The 18,908-nt window shown below is 37.9% G+C and overlaps 1 protein-coding gene across 5 annotated transcripts in view; it reads right to left on the bottom strand.

Moving 5' to 3' along the window:
- LOC139970447 (mitogen-activated protein kinase kinase kinase kinase 3-like) overlaps nt 1-18,908 on the bottom strand; it is a 78,273-nt gene that overhangs the window by 57,960 nt on the left and 1,405 nt on the right. For all 5 annotated transcript variants that reach the window (XM_071976167.1, XM_071976169.1, XM_071976171.1 and 2 more), the window contains exons 2-3: nt 5,756-5,813; nt 1,697-1,852 (exon numbers count right to left, since the gene is read on the bottom strand). In XM_071976167.1, coding sequence (XP_071832268.1) covers nt 1,697-1,852; nt 5,756-5,813 — 214 coding nt within the window. The remainder of the gene's footprint in view (nt 1-1,696; nt 1,853-5,755; nt 5,814-18,908) is intronic.

Raw genomic sequence — 18,908 nt, 5'->3', positions numbered from 1 at the left:
AAACAACGGTCAAATCCATTAGCTAAACTTATACAGTTAAAATATATCACTTACAGCCGATTGGCAGTTCAATACAGTATTCAGCATCGTAGCAACCTGTACAATCAAATCACTGTCCATTGCAATCAATATTCTAACATCTTAAACAAAAGTAGTCTTCAATTTGCGGTAATACCGTCTCCTACTCTGTTCTCGCAACTTGGCACAGGTTATTAACACTGCTCAGTGCAATTTTTGCATTTATACGCCGAAAGCCCTCGCGAATATGCTCAACTCACTGGAATACCTGTCATCACTGTGAAACATAGCACCGAGTTAATTAAAGAGATTACAGTGGAAACCGATACCAGTGCATTAAAGCCGGGTGGAAACCAATCGCGGAAGTCAGACACAGAAATCAATGGCTTTGTAATGTCTGTGAATACAGTCTGAACAGTTACAGCAGGAGAAGGTGTCAAAATCCATGTAGCAAACTTTGACCCCACAAATTGGCTTTGTCAACGAGAAATTTTTTAAATGAAACTCTATTGACCTGTTTTGAAGAAAGAAGAATTTAAGAAACACCAGCTCGGTTCTTCCAGTAGCTCTGAGCAGAATCAGGATCACAGGGACTGATGAGTTACTGTAGGAGGTTAACTGGGAGGAGCAGACTAGATATGTACAGTACTTGTAAGAAGGACAATGTGTGGGGTGTGGCCTAGCTCAGTCATGAGCACGCTATCCTGGGTGATGTGTGTGTGTGGTGGAAATATGAACTACGTTGTGCTGCATGAGTTTGGTGTTTATTTTAACAATTTTAATCACACAAGGGGGAATCTGGTTCTTTGGGTGGTAGATCTAAGTTAATTTGTCTGTTAATATCAGAAGGAGATTGATAATATTATAGGATTACCCACAAAATTCTATCCCTCCCCCTTCACCCCCTCCCCATTCTCCTGTCACCCATATTTAAAAAAAAAGGCCTACCTAAGTGTATTCAGAGTGCAACAAAGTTTTCCTTTTACCCCAACTACTACAGGCAAGTCAACCCAACCCCGGCCAGTTCCCACTACAGGTCATTGCACACTATCTCTTTCATCCGGATCTACCATGCCAAAGGAAAATGTGTGTTTTTCGACTCCGTTTTTCTCATGTAAAAGAGGAGTGAAGTAATAATAGTTACTTGATTTGCAATTAACCACTGTGACTTTTCACACTTGTGAAATTCTCTTTCATTTGATGGTTGATCTACCATCTATATTCAACTGTGGATACATACTGTACATGCATACAGTGTAAGCTTTATTACAGTACCTCCTGGAGGGAAAACAAGATTCTCTCCCTCTCCTCCTCCTTCCCCCCCCCCCATCCCCTTGCATTCTCAAAAGCAAACAAGGCCAATATTGGTGACTAATGGCCTTTTACAGGAAATCAAAGGATAGCCTGTAACCATAACTAGCTTTGTAAAAGAATACTTCAGGTACATGTACCTCTTTTGCCAATCATACCTCCTTCATACCTCTATCATCCAACCTCCCAAATAATTTTGCTTTTTCGACAAACAACCCCTGACTACAGTATAATGATGTCTTGCTCGTTTGATGAGGAACGGCAAGAATTTGTGCAACTATTAAAGCAATCGCCCGCCTATGAAACAAGATTAGCACCTTGAGAGAGTACCATACATACCGTAAAAGTGCAGTATTTTTATACTTACTGTGATAAATATCTTGTAAGGAACCACCTCCACAGTATTCCATGGCGATCCATAGCTTCTCTCTCCTCAGGTAGCTGCCAAAATATCGCACAATGTTTGCATGCTTGCAATCCTTCATAACTAAGATTTCTTGCTGGATGATCGAGAAGTCATCACCTGAAAAATTTAATCAATGTAAATGTCATATTGGAGAGTTTTTAACACATGTATACAGTATAGTCACAATATGCACTTTAATAATTGATTCCTGGTAAAGTGATAGTGAAGGTATCATTACAGGATATTAGTTCATGCTATGTGCAACATCAGGGTTCATAAGGACACAATGCTCCATGTATATACTGTATATACAGTAACATGTATTGTCGTTAACAGTTAAATTGAGAGAGCATAAATGTCAACATTGTCATCTTTAACTAAGCATTATTACATCTGGGCAAGTGAAGTTAATTTCATCATGGCAACATTTGAACAGCCCCTACACACTATTCCACTCAGATGGAAATTACTGTAAAAGCTTGTACAGTAGCACAAAATTTGTGCTAATTTTAAAATCTACTTGTCAATTCTTACAATTACATTGACTCACACATCTTTGAAACATGGAAACCAGTTGTTGGTTGGGTCTAGGCCTCTAGAGGGAAGTAATAGAACTTCATGTCATTTGGAATAATTCATGTAAATAAATTTGAGAGGCACACCTTTGAGAGCAGTGGCGTCACCAGACTTTTCAGTCTGGGGGGCACAGGGGGGCACCAGCATTTGATGGGGGGCACTTAGGTGGATACGGATCGCCCTCCTGGGGGAGGGGTCTAAGGGGAGGGGTTCCCCTCCAGACATGGAAAAATTTTCGTATACGGAGGATGGGCTAGATGCAAAATGGTGCCACATTTGATGCTAAATTCGATCTGAAGATATCTCCAGAAATTGCTATTTTTGAGGTAATGATTTTAACAACGCGCAGAATTTTGCAGAGGATATGAACCACATGCTGTCGATATTATGCCTAACCCTATCAATAGAACCTACATTTGTTGAATTAATGTGTGCATGACCCCCGACTCCTTTCTTGTCCTTCTCGTTTTCTCCCATTACCTATTAAGATGTAACAGGTTCCAGCATCGTTATTGGCTCTAGCTCTCAGGGATCTCACCATGCAATCCAAAGTTTCATCACACATCGAGTATGGCTCAGTATGCAGGTGTGAACATTCGCCATTTGTTCCTACAAGCATCTGACCTCAAATGACCTCTGCACCCCCTACACAACAGGGTTAATATATGGGTCCACAAATATAGAATTGAAGAAAATAAGAATTACTGTGCTTCTTTGTCCTTATGAAAAACCAACTCAGATGATGGGAGTTGAATATAACAAAATATATATATATTTTTTTACCAACCCAAATCTCAGATGGGGGGGCACTCTGGGGCACTAGGTTTTCCAGGGGGGCACATGCCCCCCTGTCCCCCCCTTGGCGATGCCACTGTTTGAGAGGGGGGGGACTTTGTACCATAGCCTCAATATTCTTGAGTTGAAGCGAGGAGCAAAATAAATACTATTCACATACTGGAATTACTAGTACAAGTCATAACTTACAAGTCAGGAAAAATGCAAGCCATGATGTGGCGACTAAATACAGGATAACAAAGACAGCCCTGTGTGCAATTGTAGTTGTTACGAAACTAAAACCAAAAATGAAGCCTTTACTTGTACTGCATTCAGGTAACTTACATAACAGGATTAAAACTCCAGTAAGGCAATGTTAGAAATCCATGATGTGTGAGGCAATATGGTCACTGTGCTAAAATTGTTAATAGTGTACTTATTGCAGCCTATATGTAGAATGAGTGCATGTCTGCAAGGCAGCAAGTTAGAGAGGAATGAATGAATTAATTTACAAGGATGTTGACTATACCAATCCACATCTAAACAAACTTGTAAATCATACAGTAACATCCTGGGACACATCAAAGTAGGTCAGGAGGAGATGAGAGGGGGGGGAGACAAGGAGATGAGGAAAACTATGTGTGTAATACCTTATCTACTTCCTGTATCTGTGTGAATGTTTGAAGGGAACAAAACTTGTTAAATTATCAAAACGATAATGTATCATCTATACACTGTGCTATCATCCTTGCACCAGCCCTATTTGACATATATATCAAACTTGAAAAAGTCTAAAATGTGTAAAATGTAGGACAAATACACACATCCAGGTATGCAAATGGCATGCCAAGAATCTCCAGGCACCAGACGCATTAAAACAGACATACCTCCCCCTTAGCGTTAAACTGCTTTACAAAGGAATTACCCCACTTTTATTAACCCTGCAGGCTAATGCAGCAGCAGCTGTAGGACAAAATCTACAAAGCAATCTGAGAGATGGGGAGCCTGGCAGACTCTGAAACGAGAAACCTGCCACTTAAAACTGACAGTGGCTTTGGAATATATGGAGGACAAAAACAAGTCTCCTCCTCAGGGTCAGAGATCATAATTAAAGTGATTGGTCTACAGTTTAGGATTAATTCTACAAAATTTGACTCCTTGTCCATCTAACATAAATGAATGGGGAGGATATGATGGAGACAAGAGATGCTCACAGTTTCTGTGTTATTGTTTTCAAACACTGTACAACAGAGGCGTGCCTAGAGTAAATCTACGAGAGTGTGGTGGACAATTGGCTAAGGCATCGGGCTCGTGATCCAAGGATTGCTGGTTCCATTCATGCCTAGTTCATTGCATTGTGTCCTTGGGCAAGATGCTTTATCTTACTTGCCTCTCTCCACCCAGGGGTTAAATGGGTACTTGTGAGGTAACTTGTCATTGGGCGCAGTATAACTGCTGCTGACTGGAGGGATTGTCTCCTGGACAGGCTATCATTGATCAGGGGTAATATAACGTCTGTAAAGCGCTTTGAGACCTATCGCTGGTGTAAAGCGCTATATAAAAATCAAATATTATTATTATAAATCCATAAATTGACAAAACAAGGGAAATCAGGAAGTTTCATAATCACTCTCTTCTGTTTTGAAATGAAAATTGATTCTAATAAAAACAACCGAGAGCAGGAACTGTCAGAAGTGAGAATAATGATTTACCAGATCTACTAATTGTTTCAAGTCATATTGTGCAACAAACTTCCATTAGAAAGAGAAGACTGCCTTAATTACAACATACCAAAAAACAACATACCAAGGATTGCCTAATAAGCAATAACATGTATCAATAAACCAGTTGCAAATTCTTTTCAGCCAAAACTCAATACTCGAACCTAAAATAAACTAAATTCCTATCAAAGCCATATTCTAGAAACAGTCCACCCACATTATTGACCACACACATGAGTGGATTTGCAAACCATCCACAAAACAAGCTGGAAAGAAAAAAGTGCAATCTTCTTTTGCGATGTAGTCTAATTTTTATTTGCTGGGCTAGCAAGAGGAAATTACGCACTTTCCATTGCAATAACATTCGTTAATTATACAAAATGCCCCAAAAGTAAACGTAAAAGTAACCCAGTTATTACGTCAAGCTAATATTATATTGTAAAGAAAATTAAGATGTACAGAAGTAAAACATGAATTTCTCTAGAAATTTCCACACAACCCCAACTGTAGAAACAGTTACTTTGCACACAACCTCAACTATATAGAAACAGTTAATTTACACACAGCCTCAATGGACACAGTTAATTTGCACACAACCTCAACTGTAGAAACAGTTAATTTACACACAACCCCAACTATAGACACAGCTAATTTACACACAACCCCAACTAAAGAAACAGTTAATTTACACACAACCCCAACTATAGACACAGTTAATTTACACACAACCCCAACTATAGACACAGCTAATTTACACACAACCCCAACTAAAGAAACAGTTAATTTACACACAACCCCAACTATAGACACAGTTAATTTGCACACAATGCCAACTATAGACACAGTTAATTTCCAACTCTATTTTGTAACATTATAAGCTATCTAAAAGATGTACTTGTTCTCTAGAGGAATAACTCTTCGTGCAGTCATTCTTGTACATGTATCTTACCGGGCTCAATCTTGATCACTTTGACTGCAGCCAGTATCCCGGTCTTCGTCATGCGAGCCTGTAAGAAATGGAGAGTAATACCGAATTAGTGGACATGCTACAATAACATTTGTAAGACTTGGCAAAACTGCAACAAAAAACAGGTGATGATATGAAAACTAACAATAGGAGGAAACAGGATGTTTAGACAACTGCAAATTTCAGTATGAGCATTACATTTAGGATACATATTCATACGTAATAAATAGCCTGAGATAGATATGTCAGTGTACAAATTTTAAGGCAGTGTTCATACAAGTGAAGACTCCTGGAGAGAAATAATAGGTACAAGCAGAAACAAACATTAACTATGCAAGTAATCTGTTGTGCAGGTATGATAAAACTTACTAGTTTATATATTTACGAGTGACAAGCTTACCTGTCTCCTCACAACATTAGCACCTCATTCTACCGTGTCTAGTATGCCCTGGTAATCTTTTAACACTGTGCACCCTCAGCAACCGGCTCCCCGGTCGTTGCCCTTCCTTCTCATTCTACCATCCAAAGTGTTTACACATACGTTTTCGTAGTGGATTAATATCTTACGGAAATTGCTTGGAAAATACATTGGATTTTTACCTTCTTTACATCCTATGGGATTTCAGAACGTTTTACAGTCGTTTACAGCCTGATAAGTATCCTTTTCTTCTAAAGGGAGGGAGTTTGGGGGCTATTTCTAGTGTGCGACCCATGCCCATGTGTAAGCGAGGAACGAAGTAAATATGACAAAATATAGTCCAGATCCATTAGTGCCACCCAACCCAACCCAAATTGCTTGAGATAAAATTATCAACAGAACAAAATGTCAGTCCCAGGGTATTACACTTGTATATTTTGCAATCATATTCTATGGGACTCCACTGATCTGTCTACATGTCATGTTTTAATTTTATTGCAAACCAAACATAAGAATACAGACATACCTATACCTAAAAAAAAATCTCTATCTAAAGAATTCTTTTAAATAAAAATTGTATACAGTTTGCTCAGGCTACAGTATCAGTATCATTGAAACCTGTAAATAATATATAACTACAAAATTACTGTCAAACTTCTGAAGCGGGAATATTTGCCGTAGACTAGTGACCATATGCTGGCTTGATGCAATGCATTCTACTTCATGGTGTACAACCACCTTACATATAACGTCTGTCAAAATGTTTATAGGCTATGCATACTGTACGCTGTGAATGTTGGAAATCAATGTAAAGTAAAACAGTGAATAGAGAGAAAGTGCAGGAATAAAAATACTGCACTTGTAACTGACTTTATTGAGATCTCGATGACAAAAGAACATACCCCTAGTTAACAGGTCTAGTACTTGCTCACAACTTTTACGAACCCCTGTCTTACGTTGCCATTAATAGTTACCCAATGCAATTTTATTCATAAGTTTTATTCAGTTGAAGGAAGCTTTCCTTTCCCCCAACCAAAATATGCAAGTCACCTGAACCCCGGCCAGTTCCGACCCCTTTCCCACAACAGTATGTACAAAAAATTTTACACAATGAAATGTGGAAAAGCATCATTGACTATTTTTAGCATGAAAATCTCTGTAGTGGAAACGTTGTTAACTCTGTACCTTGCGGTTTGATTGTTATGATTTATTTGTTTTCATTCAAATTCAACCATTCATAGCAATGGAAGAAAATTTGGTTCCTTTGAGAACCAGTTGTTGTTGTTTTTTTGAAAAGATAAAAAAAATTTCATTACAAAGTGTGTTTTTGATTTGTTTGCATAGGCCTAGTTGTGAGTGTGTTCTTGGGGTCTGTTTCTCAAAAAAAAAGGTTTGCGTCCGCCAGATGCCAGCAATTTAAAGATTTTGCGTACCTGGCTAAACATTGCGTCCCTGACGCAGAATCCTTCGTTTGCAACAACGCTCAGTATAACAAACTACATTCGTATAAAACTGTTTGAATATTCAAGAGCTCTCAAAAACTGTCTCTTTCATTGGCTCCCAAATTGAATTCTGCAAAGCACATGAAGCAAACCCCACAGTAGTCATAGGTTCTTTAGAAAAATGGTAGAGGTTGTGAGGAGACAGGTAAGCAAGGAGCAAAGTAAATTGACTAGATCCAGAAGAGGAGAGGATGTGGGCAGTGAGCAGTAAAGAGGGTCAGTGGGGTACAGAACTTGAAATGTCATCATGTTTTGTAGACTAGGTAGACTAGAGTGCATATATATGCTTTTAAAGGCACTGAAGACTCGCCTCAAACCGCATGCGGCGATCTGAAAAAGTTAACCTTCTGTTGCTTGCAAGTGATGTTTTGTTCGTGTTGCTACAAAATGCAGACAGTAATGAAATGTGATACCTTGATACTCTTTAGCTGGACCTGAGATGTCCATCGCTGAATCCTTTATACACTGTGATGTGGCTAATGACCGCAGCTGTACAGTATGTACTGCTGTGTGTAAGCTGTGTGTGTATTTTCTGGGATCGATGGTGGTGTCTAACACTACACCTCATTCGAAACTAGGTCAGATTACCGGCATTAGACGTTTCTTTTTGCGTGAGTCTTCACACCCTTTAAAGGGCAGTGTAGGGGAATAATTTAGCATTTAAATTTTGTGTAGCAGTTTTAAAGGCTCTGAATTTTCTCTTACCAAATACTATGGTTTCTGTGTACAAAACAAAAGGTTTTTACATCTTTGCACTAGTAGGCCTATATAGCAAGTTGCACAATTTGCACAGCATTTTTGATGAGATACTGGATAAATTATTCTCTGAAGTAGGTATTAAACAGCAGCTGCTGTACTATACAATAAGTAAATAACTGGGACTTTTATGTTATAATATTCAATACAGTCGGATTCAATACTACAGTATCCAGTCTCTAGGATTTTTCAACATGTGATTATGTATCTATCCATGAATGCAGTAAGGGAGATTAAATTCAAAACGTTGTCTACACATACTGTACTGTAGCAGCGATGTGAAAATAGCAATGTAGTATAATAAATACTATACAGTTAACCTTTGATACAGTTTCAAACAGGCACCACAGAGAGAATTTAGACACGGAAAAAAATTAACTTTATATTTGGATAAAAACAAATGGTCCCACTTTCATTCACGATTCCCTACAATGAAAATGTGACCATGTCAGTGTTTGGGCAATACTTATCACTTTGTTATCCAAATGATACAGTATCACAATCTTTATCATGGGAGACAAAACCTACTGCACAAGTTTTGAGCCAATATGTGGCTATCTTTGATAATACCTTTTTATAAAGTCACCCCCCGAGATAGAGCCTGGGCACTACAACCAAACAACTTGATACATTCTCAAGTCCAGTCCTATTTCAATGAGACTGCAACCGTGTGATCCTGATGTTCTTCAAGTGACATATCGAAAGCAAACTTTGGCAGGGAATATAGATACTACATATAGTGGCTGTTTAATGTTGTCTTTTATAAACTTACTGAAGGAGGGCAAAAACATGAAAGCAAAACCCAGACACAACTCTCTCCAATTCTCCATCCATATATCATTTTCTATTTTCAATGCCACTCACTATCCAAGTACACTGCACTGTACACTATGTCAGTGTAAAGTACTGTAGATTCATTACCTTGTATTTGGAAGACCTACATTCCAGAGGCCTATGCAAATTATGGGCAGCTTCATGCAGTGAGTCTGTATTATGTACATACACTGATACACTGCTGCATGTGTGTGTGTGTTAGATCTATGCATTTTGAAATGAGAGAGAAATTATTTTAGCACTGAATCAAATTACCAATTTCAGATTGTTAAGTTGTTATCAATACGCGGTCAACTTTAACAGGCTCTTTCTGTAGAGTTCTAGCAGCTAGCGAGACAGTAAAGGAGAAATGTAGAGAGCAAACGCATACTAACTGAACATTACACCAAACAAGATTGTCAATAGTCCTCACAAATTGATTGTATGTGTTTTGTCAGTTTTGAATATTATCAAAGATACCTAAACAAATTTGGTGTCCTTTTGGGTCTAGACTGATCTAACATCTTCCTAAATCATTAAAGTGGTAACAGTACTTTTCTTCTTAGGACTGTTGAAGCTTTTACATGTAGCAAAAGTTCAGGTTTTATACATGAACACAACATGTATATAAATATTATAAAACATATATATACAAATATATGAAGGTTCAACATGAACAACAACAACGTAATCGAACCGCCTATCCCGCCTAGTATGGGATAGGGGCTCGCGGCTTACAAGCTACGCTACAAGAGTGGAACTCCCGACATTAGGAAGCGCACGAGTAGCGAAAAAACATGGAGAACAATATACAAATATATGAAGGTTCAAACATGAAACAACAACAACGTAATCGAACCGCCTATTTCGCCTAGTATGGGATAGGGGTTCGTGGCTTACAAGCTACGCTACAAGAGTGGAACTCCCGACATTAGGAAGCGCACGAGTAGCGAAAAAACATGGAGAAACATGAAAATATATACAAATATATGAAGGTTCAAACACGAAACAACAACAACGTAATCGAACCGCCTATCTCGCCTAGTATGGGATAGGGGTTCGTGGCTTACAAGCTACGCTACAAGAGTGAAACCAACACTAAAAAGCGTAAAAAGTAACAAAAGTACATGAAACAAGCAAAACATCTTAGGAGAGGTTAAAATAGCTGGAAAACATGTACACAAGAAAACAATGGCCTATCCGCGTATCAAAGCGGAGAAGGCGAACGAACAAAGTAGTTTCGCGGAACTACTACCTGAGAAACCCACGTTACACTAAAAAAAAACGAACGCATGGGCGAGAGTGCACACCAAAAAACAGCCCCCAAAACTCCCTTCCCTAAAGAAGAGGATACTTATCAGGCTGCAAAAGGTTGTTGGAAGTGCTAGAACTCCTATAAGGAAACTTCTTGAGTAAAAATCCAAGGTATCCGGGCGAATTTTGAAGAAAATTTTTCCCAATACGAAAAACATTCATGTGAGACACTTTGGATGGTAGAATAAGGAGGTCACTGGGGGTCAGTGAGGGTGCACAGTGTTAAAAGATTACCAGGGCATACTAGACACGGTAGAATGCGGTGCTTAGGTTGTGGGGAGACAGGTAAGTGAGGAATGAAGTAAATAGACCAAAACCACATAGTCCACAATCCACATGGCTTGGACCAGCATCTGCCATTTACCATACTGATATATGATATTTATATGATCAATCTGTCACAACGAACACCAAAAAGCCAATGGACTATTTTGATTCCTTGCCAGGCTATACATGTATATATATATATCAGAACATTAAATGTTTTACCATATATACATTAATAAGGTAAATATTCATAGAATAACTAGCAAATCTTCATCAAACCAAAGAAATTTATTTCTGAAGTGATCTTCATGTGCTTCGCTTAACTGTATGATTGCCTAGAATCATCCACATGTGCGGAACTTTATGGTACAGCACAGTACCTGGTATGTGCACTGCTCCCAAAGTTAATATTGCAATTGTGTTCTGTCATTAGTTTGCTTCATAAACTTTCAGAAAGAGGATACATGGTTGCTAGCTAAAACAGCACAAAATAGCAAACTCATTGCTAGTCTCCTGGGTTTGAACACACTATTTGTGGTATAACTGAGCACACGTTCCCGATCTGAGATCAGGCACTCAATATGTCAACATAATTTCTGGGCAATGTGACTGTTTATCCACCTGTCCTTCTAATTTAGCATGGGCCAGTAATATGGTTAGCCTTAGCCCTACAGCAGTTTGCACCATCTTTATGCCCAACGAACCTATAGATGACATCATCCACCATACCAAATTTCATCTTGAAGCGAATGAATTAGAGCAGAAAACACTTTCTTTGAGAAATAATAGCAGATATGAGAGAGCAAGTGAAAGAAACGAATCAGCAAAATCAATATTTTCAAGTTGAATTTGACCGCAAATGACCAACAAATCATTTTAGATTGTTTGTAGGCTAGTTCATCTGTACATAAAACTGTGGAAAAATCTTTGCAGAGTAAACTCCTCACAATACTCTAACATAAATATTCTGAAGTAAATCAATAATAAAAACCTGACTGGGAAACTCTTTAGACTGTAATGGAAAAGAGCAGTTTATAGGATTCCTATTCTAACCTTAAATTCCTTTTGCTTTTTTCCATTCTAGTGTTAAAGTATCCCATTTAAGCCATAAGTAATTGTTTGTTATTGGCTAGGTTTACTGAATGTATTAAACATCCCATTTGCACAGACAGGGTGTAAAATTCTGGGACACCCATCATGAAATATATATTTGATAGGAAGCAGTTAAGTTGATGTAGTAAAAGTGTCATTTATAAGGGAATGAAAGGGAATGAAAGGAAATGAAATGCTTCCCCTAAGAAAAGGTGAACCTGTTCAAGGTGTTGGGACACAACTAAATATTGACAGCATTAAAGATGAGTCGAGCAAAACACAAACTTGAAGTTGAAAGCCAATATCAAGAACGACTAACATGAACATGGAGAATGTTTTTAGTGAATTTTACAAATTTCCTGCCTGTGTGATAAAGGCGTGGACATGGTAGTATTTGTTTCAATCGGTCTCAAAGGTTCACGTGTAACCGTTCCAATCACTAGTTTAAAGGTACTGGGTTTGACTAGTCCCTGAGACACTAGTATTTGTTGAGGCCTGGTACCCAGTGGTACTTAAAGTGTTGAGAATTTGAAATTACTTTTCTTCATTAAATTAAATACTAAATGTTTTATGCTTGTTTCATTTTCTGTACTGAATCTGGAAGAAATCAGCACAAAATAGGGCAGATTATTGTTTTTCATCTAGCAAATGATGTGAAAATTCCTGACTTTTCCCATGACATCCTCCAAATATTGTAAAGATATTTCCCTGGCTTAAATTTCCTTCTCCTAGAGAAATCAGTTTTAGTTTTTCCCTGACTGTCCAGGATCGGTACGAGCACTGCTTATTAATGAAGAGAATCATTTATTGATATTTACTGAATCCTTACAGGGCTATCATGGACCTTGTGGTGCTAATGTACAACAAGATACTGCTTGATATCTTTCCTCCCCATGTTGTGACATATACAGTATGTATACATGTTAAATCCTCACAACTGCACATAGACAAATTTAAAAGGTAAATCATGCCCAAGAGTTCACTGGAGAAATTATGATTAAAGAGCAGGAATTGTACAGTCTTTTCAGATACCTTCAGAGGAAACTTCCCGTTGTCTAGCATACAGGAAGGACAACATGTGCAACGTGTTTATATACATAAACAGGATAGCTTAGTATATAACTGTACACTGTATGTACGCATATCCTGTGCTATTGTATAGATCTATTGACTACAATGCTACTACTGTATTTGCTACAGTAGTACTATAAAACTAGTTTAAACTACTAGTCAGCTTTTGAGTCTAGACCAAACCAGCAATACTTTCACAAATTCTTTTCTGGGTCACAATTTCTAAGCGACTTCCATATTTGGTTACAACTGCAAACCCTATTGTATTGGAACCAACACCTCATATTTTATTTTCTATCGTTTGTATGTTCATAGAAGCCAGTGCATACATTCAGATATATATTTCCAGTAAAATTATGTTGCAATATGACATCTTTGCTGTACAGTATATTGTATACTGTACAATCACATATGTATGGCATATTGTATCAGTGCAAACAAAAATATCATATTAATATTATTATTGGTTTTGTCTAAAAATTCAACAGCTCCATTGATGGAAACTGCCCTTCCTGATGAGGCAACCTGTTTAAAGCTTTTACGAGACAGAGCAGGTATGGTTTGAAAAAAAGTGAGCTAAAGAACTGTGCAGACTGCACATTATGCTGGGAAATAAAGACCGATTCGTCTGATTGAAAAGGTGCAATATTATAAGCCTGCTTAATAAAAACTTTACCCCGGCGCTCATCAAATCTTCACTGTGATGACTCACAAAAAAACTAACTAACAGAGAGCATTTATGACTGTACTTTGAAGCTAAACTGACCTCAAATCATCAATTGCACTCTGAGCCTCTGCCTGTTTTGATTTTATTTCAGACAGGTTAGCAATCTGATTTTTAAGCCAAACTACAAATATATGAATATGGTGATCTTTTACTGTCCATGGTAAAGTGCTCAAATCAGACTCATACCACTAATATTGTTGAATACAACAAGTTGGAAGTTGCTAACATAATAAACAGCATTTAGAATGAAAATCATCGTCATCCCAAAAACCTTCCTGGGTTGGAATATTTTAGTACTTACTTACCTGCCATTTAATAATAATATAAATGAGACTTATTTAGCGCCAAATCAGTAGACAAAAGTCACTGCTCAAGGCGCTTTACAATGAAAGCAAATTAATTTACAAAAGAACAAGTGAAAAAAATTGGTCTTTTTTTATCATCAATTTATGATAATTTGTCAATTCTGCGCAACTTCAACCTACGACCATCTAAAAGTGGAATGTTGAGAATATCGAATCAGCCGCATTGAGTATAATTAATAAGTAACCAAACCAAAATTACAGTACAATGTTGCAAAATGAGTTTGAGGATTTAGAACCTCCACAAAAGTCATTTTGAAAATAGTAAGTTTTATTGATTCATGTACATAAAGTTGAAGACTTTGTTGATGACAGGTTAAACAGGAAGGTACAATAAAAAAAAAGGACAAATCATTACTATAAAAATATTGCTAGAAGGAAGTACAGAACCAATCTTTACCACTTGCCAAGTGTGACTGTGTCTGAGCGTGTCAGTTCTCTAGCAATTACTGTACGGTAATGTAATAGCGACGGTATCAATAACAGACCTGCAAATTTCATTCTTTGGAGAATTATTCAAATTCAACACACTGTAGTACACGTCCATTGCTTCATCACTTTGTGGAATACCTGATATTCTTTACGAAAACTGTCACAGCTATTGGCCTCACGATACCACCGTTATTGTGTTGGTATGTAGGAATGAACAGGGCAAATTGGTATTAAAACTGAATTACACAGTAGTACAGTATGGTGCAACTGTCAGGCCTAGAATTTCACAAGGTTAGCTGCCAAGTTTTTAGCTTTACAAAAAGTACAAACTTGCTTCAAAATATCTACCCATAATCTACATGCTATAAAAGTAAAGTTCCCACTTCCACACATCAGTTTCTGTATCATGTTTGATGTTTATGTTCTTAATTTATCTACTGGCAAAAAAATGCAAATGCCTTATTTTGGCAAATACTGGCAAATGCCCCCTCCCCAACCCCCCCCCACCGAAAAAAAATTACTGGTTTGGATATTTAGAACGACGATTCTTACTCGTCTCCCTAACCTACGCACACCTATCTACCTTAACCTATTAACTTGTATCATTCTTGCACTGCGCCCCCAATGACCACCCACCACCCCCCCAATGACCCCCTCCAAGGTCACTGACCTCATCCCTCCGAATCTACCATTCAGAAGCCTATCACGTGTGTTTCCATTGGAAGTTTTTAGTGCCTGGTTTACGTTCTTTATGGACTATTTTTCAAGCAGAAGCTACTTTAACTAGTTTTCATCTGCAACTTGCATTAGGCCATGTCAAATAGCCTGAATTCCAATGCCTGGCTGCAAACGGTACTACTGTGCTGCATATATGTGCTCTGAGATTCCTCTCCTCTGAAATCCCTTTAAAACAGTTGTGTTAATATTTTAAATGTAAACTATGTGTATACCCAGGATACCCAACTGTCTCTGCTCCTTCAAGTGTTGATTAATTCTCTGGCAACAAACACTCACATGCCATTACCACCCCCACATTTACTTTAAGGCAAAATATGAGAGACGACGACAACTCCTCCTCCCTAATTTTGTTGAAGCATAAAGGACTCTAGAGATCTATGTTAACGTACAGTACTTACAGGTGTCTAATGCAAAATACAAAGCTCTGGCAATATACCCAAGACAATGGCTGGTTCTGTGTGTTTATAGGTTAAAACCTTCCCTAACTGAACGTTGGAATTTTATCACATTGTGCCTACATTGACCCACTTTCGTGTCACATCCCACCCATGCTTCCTTCTCAATCTACCATTTTGAAGAAAATGTACAATAGAAGCACAGTAGAGGTACTTAATTGTTTGGGATACTTTTCATGCACTTAAATCTCCTTGGTCTCATCTTTCATAGGTGACAGTTATTTTCACCACTAGCAAGCTGAGGTAGTTGCTGAAATCTGCAATGTCACAATTCCAGTCACACTAGGACTAGAGTACCAAATTAGGTTGTTAGTGTAATATTGTGACAGCAGATTTGCTCAACACCTAGAGGATACTGTATAGTACCTGTAGTTGTATAGCTAATCATTTACGCTGTCCATAGGAGGGGTTGGGCGCGCAATTCATCTTGCTGGCCACAGTGAAATTTTGTACCATTTGGGTCACAGCACTTAAAGATGCACCTTAATCCCTTGAAATGAGCATATTACACCTTATACCATGCAATAAAAGGAGAGAAAGTTGTTTCCACCTGTCATATTGATTTACTTCAATTATAAGTAGGCCTTAAGCCTCCAAGCAAACTCTCCAAATGTTTGTGCCTGAATAGTGAATATACCCAGGCCTTGAAATTCAGGCTATTTATGGCTACTGTAAATACCAGTGACTTGCACAGTTTGACAATAAAAAAAAAATTAAAAAGTTGGTCGGGTGATTCCTTGCCACACAATGTGCTCAAAATTAAAAATATATATCTGACTCATGTAGAGCAAAGCGAGTTGAATTTGTCCAAGAATAAAGTGAGAGCCAGAACAGAGATTCCAACTTATATTTTCATCACTCCCTTATGTGCACTGCATGAACCTTGTCATTTACTGGTAAAGATTTTACATTATATAATTTTTATTCCATGATATTTTAATATCCAGAAAGAACAATCTTCCTACAGTAGATGTGAAATATAGACACATACTGTACATCTATAGATGTATGAATAAAAGGACATTTTCTTGTACCAATTTTGAGCTACATTATTCCTTTAATAATCAGTATTAAAGAATGAGTGTTACATGACATTGTTTATACACTGTGAAATATTTTCACAACCTCCTGCCAAAGAGAAAGTCATCTAGTACAGTATACATCACAGAGAAATGGCCACTTTTGAGACCATGTGGGACAACCTGTTGATCCATTGAGCCAAGTTTTACACCATTAGAGATAACCTGCTGACCCCTTCAAGCTCAGAGGGTTAAAAACGGATAAGAAAATTGAAGTGCAGTTTACAGCAAGAATTTGAACTCTCTGAAGCAGACTTCATTCCTGGATGACTGTATGCTCTGTTGAAGACCTATAGAACCCCTTCACAAAACTAAACTGAATTGAATTTGACCAAACTATGTGCACCAAAAGAAAATCATATCATTGGAATATTCACAGATTAATGGTAGCTTTAATTTTGGAGAACAATTTTGTTAAAGTGGTTTTCAGACTGTGACACCTGTTGACCTCATGTGACCATTGACCTCCACCAATTTCAGTAGGGTTCTTGCACTCACCAAGCTGGATCTGCATACCTTGTTTGTTTTCAGACTTTGACCTCTGTTGACCCCAAATGACCATTGAACTTCACAGAAAACTGTAGTATAGTTCTTGTTCTAAAATAAGACGGTTCCACATACCGAGTATGAAGTTAATCCACTATGAACTTTCTGAGTTACACCATTTACAAGCAAGTGTAATGTACATGCAAACACACATGCCATCACCATTGGGTAGATTTCTTCTGCCTCCAGGAAGGAATCCAAAAGGCACTTGTATTTTCGGCCAGAAGACATTACGCACATAAACGCATAATCAGTGGGATAACAATCATCAGTAGGACAATCAGCATGATTTTTGTACTGAGGTCTGCAGTAATTGACATAGCCCCAAATTACTGTTTATCATTAGCAAATATTATTGGGCTGCTCCCTTAAGCCTACACACAGTAATTTAAAGTGTTCTGTAATTCAGGAAATTGTCAGTGGGACCTTCACTTAAGCTACAAGAATGTTTAAGCATTCCTTTTATAGCAAGTGGTTAAAATTGCAAATTTCTAAGCCTGACACCATACCTTTCTTGCAGATTATATGAGCTATTAAGTTTCCAAATAATTTTTTGGGTATATCTACTGTACATGCAATCTGATTTTAAAAATATCTTACTTGAATCTTGGAATGTTTGAACAATGCCAGTTGTACACAAAATTGTTTGTTTTAATTTGTTTTTTACAGGGGAAAGCCTACTTAACTACCAATAAGGAGAAATACTGTGCTCAGGCGCGAAGCCAAGGGGGGGGGCGAAGGGGGCAGCTGCCCCCCCTTGAGCATATTTTTTTTTTAAATTTTAATGTTTTTATGATATCGCTAGTATTTTCAAAAGAGAAAATGCTAAGATGCAACTTACAAGGCATGGGAAGTGCCATTTCAAACGATCTGTGAGGCATTTTTAGCCAAAATTTTCTTGTACGCTTCGCGCCAACCATGGTGGCGCTACGCTTAGATAGTTTGCAATGCCGAATCTACAGTTTCGCCCCTCCCTTGGCAAATTCCTGGCTACGCGCCTGACTGTGCTGTACCTACACACACACAATAATGCAAAAATCACCACATATCATACATCTATTTAAGAAGTTAAAACCAGGATATATTCAAATGTTGTGTACTCTGCTTTGATAAATTGGATTATCTGCAAAGAATTTTCAGATGCTGCCCCCCCCCACCCACCCTCCCCCTGCACAGGTTGTGTAAGGTTAACTATGGCTACCAAATTTGTCAAACTGCTCAATTTTGAATTTTAGAACACATCATCTGTTTTTAAGTAGCGAGAGACTAAAACTTGACAGATATAAAAAAGTCTTGATCCCAAATAATGCAAATAATAGCACAAGTGTGTCAACACACATTTACAGCCAAAACGTTTCTAATGTGCATATAATTAGTCATTCTGGTGTTACTTTCAACAAGTTTGCAAAACTGTACTGGTTGTACAAGAACTATCCGCTGGAGCATAATGGGAACAATGGTCCTACAATTTGTGTTGCCAAAACAGTACTTTGAAACGCAATCACCAGCAAAGGTGTGCAGTCATTACCTTAATGATTTCTCATTTACAGATATGATTGATCG

Source organism: Apostichopus japonicus, chromosome 8 (genome assembly GCF_037975245.1).
Source record: "Apostichopus japonicus isolate 1M-3 chromosome 8, ASM3797524v1, whole genome shotgun sequence".
In the NCBI taxonomy this organism is placed as follows: domain Eukaryota; kingdom Metazoa; phylum Echinodermata; class Holothuroidea; order Aspidochirotida; family Stichopodidae; genus Apostichopus; species Apostichopus japonicus.
Note: the sequence above shows the minus strand (reverse complement) of the source record. Positions and strands in the feature narration are given on the sequence as shown.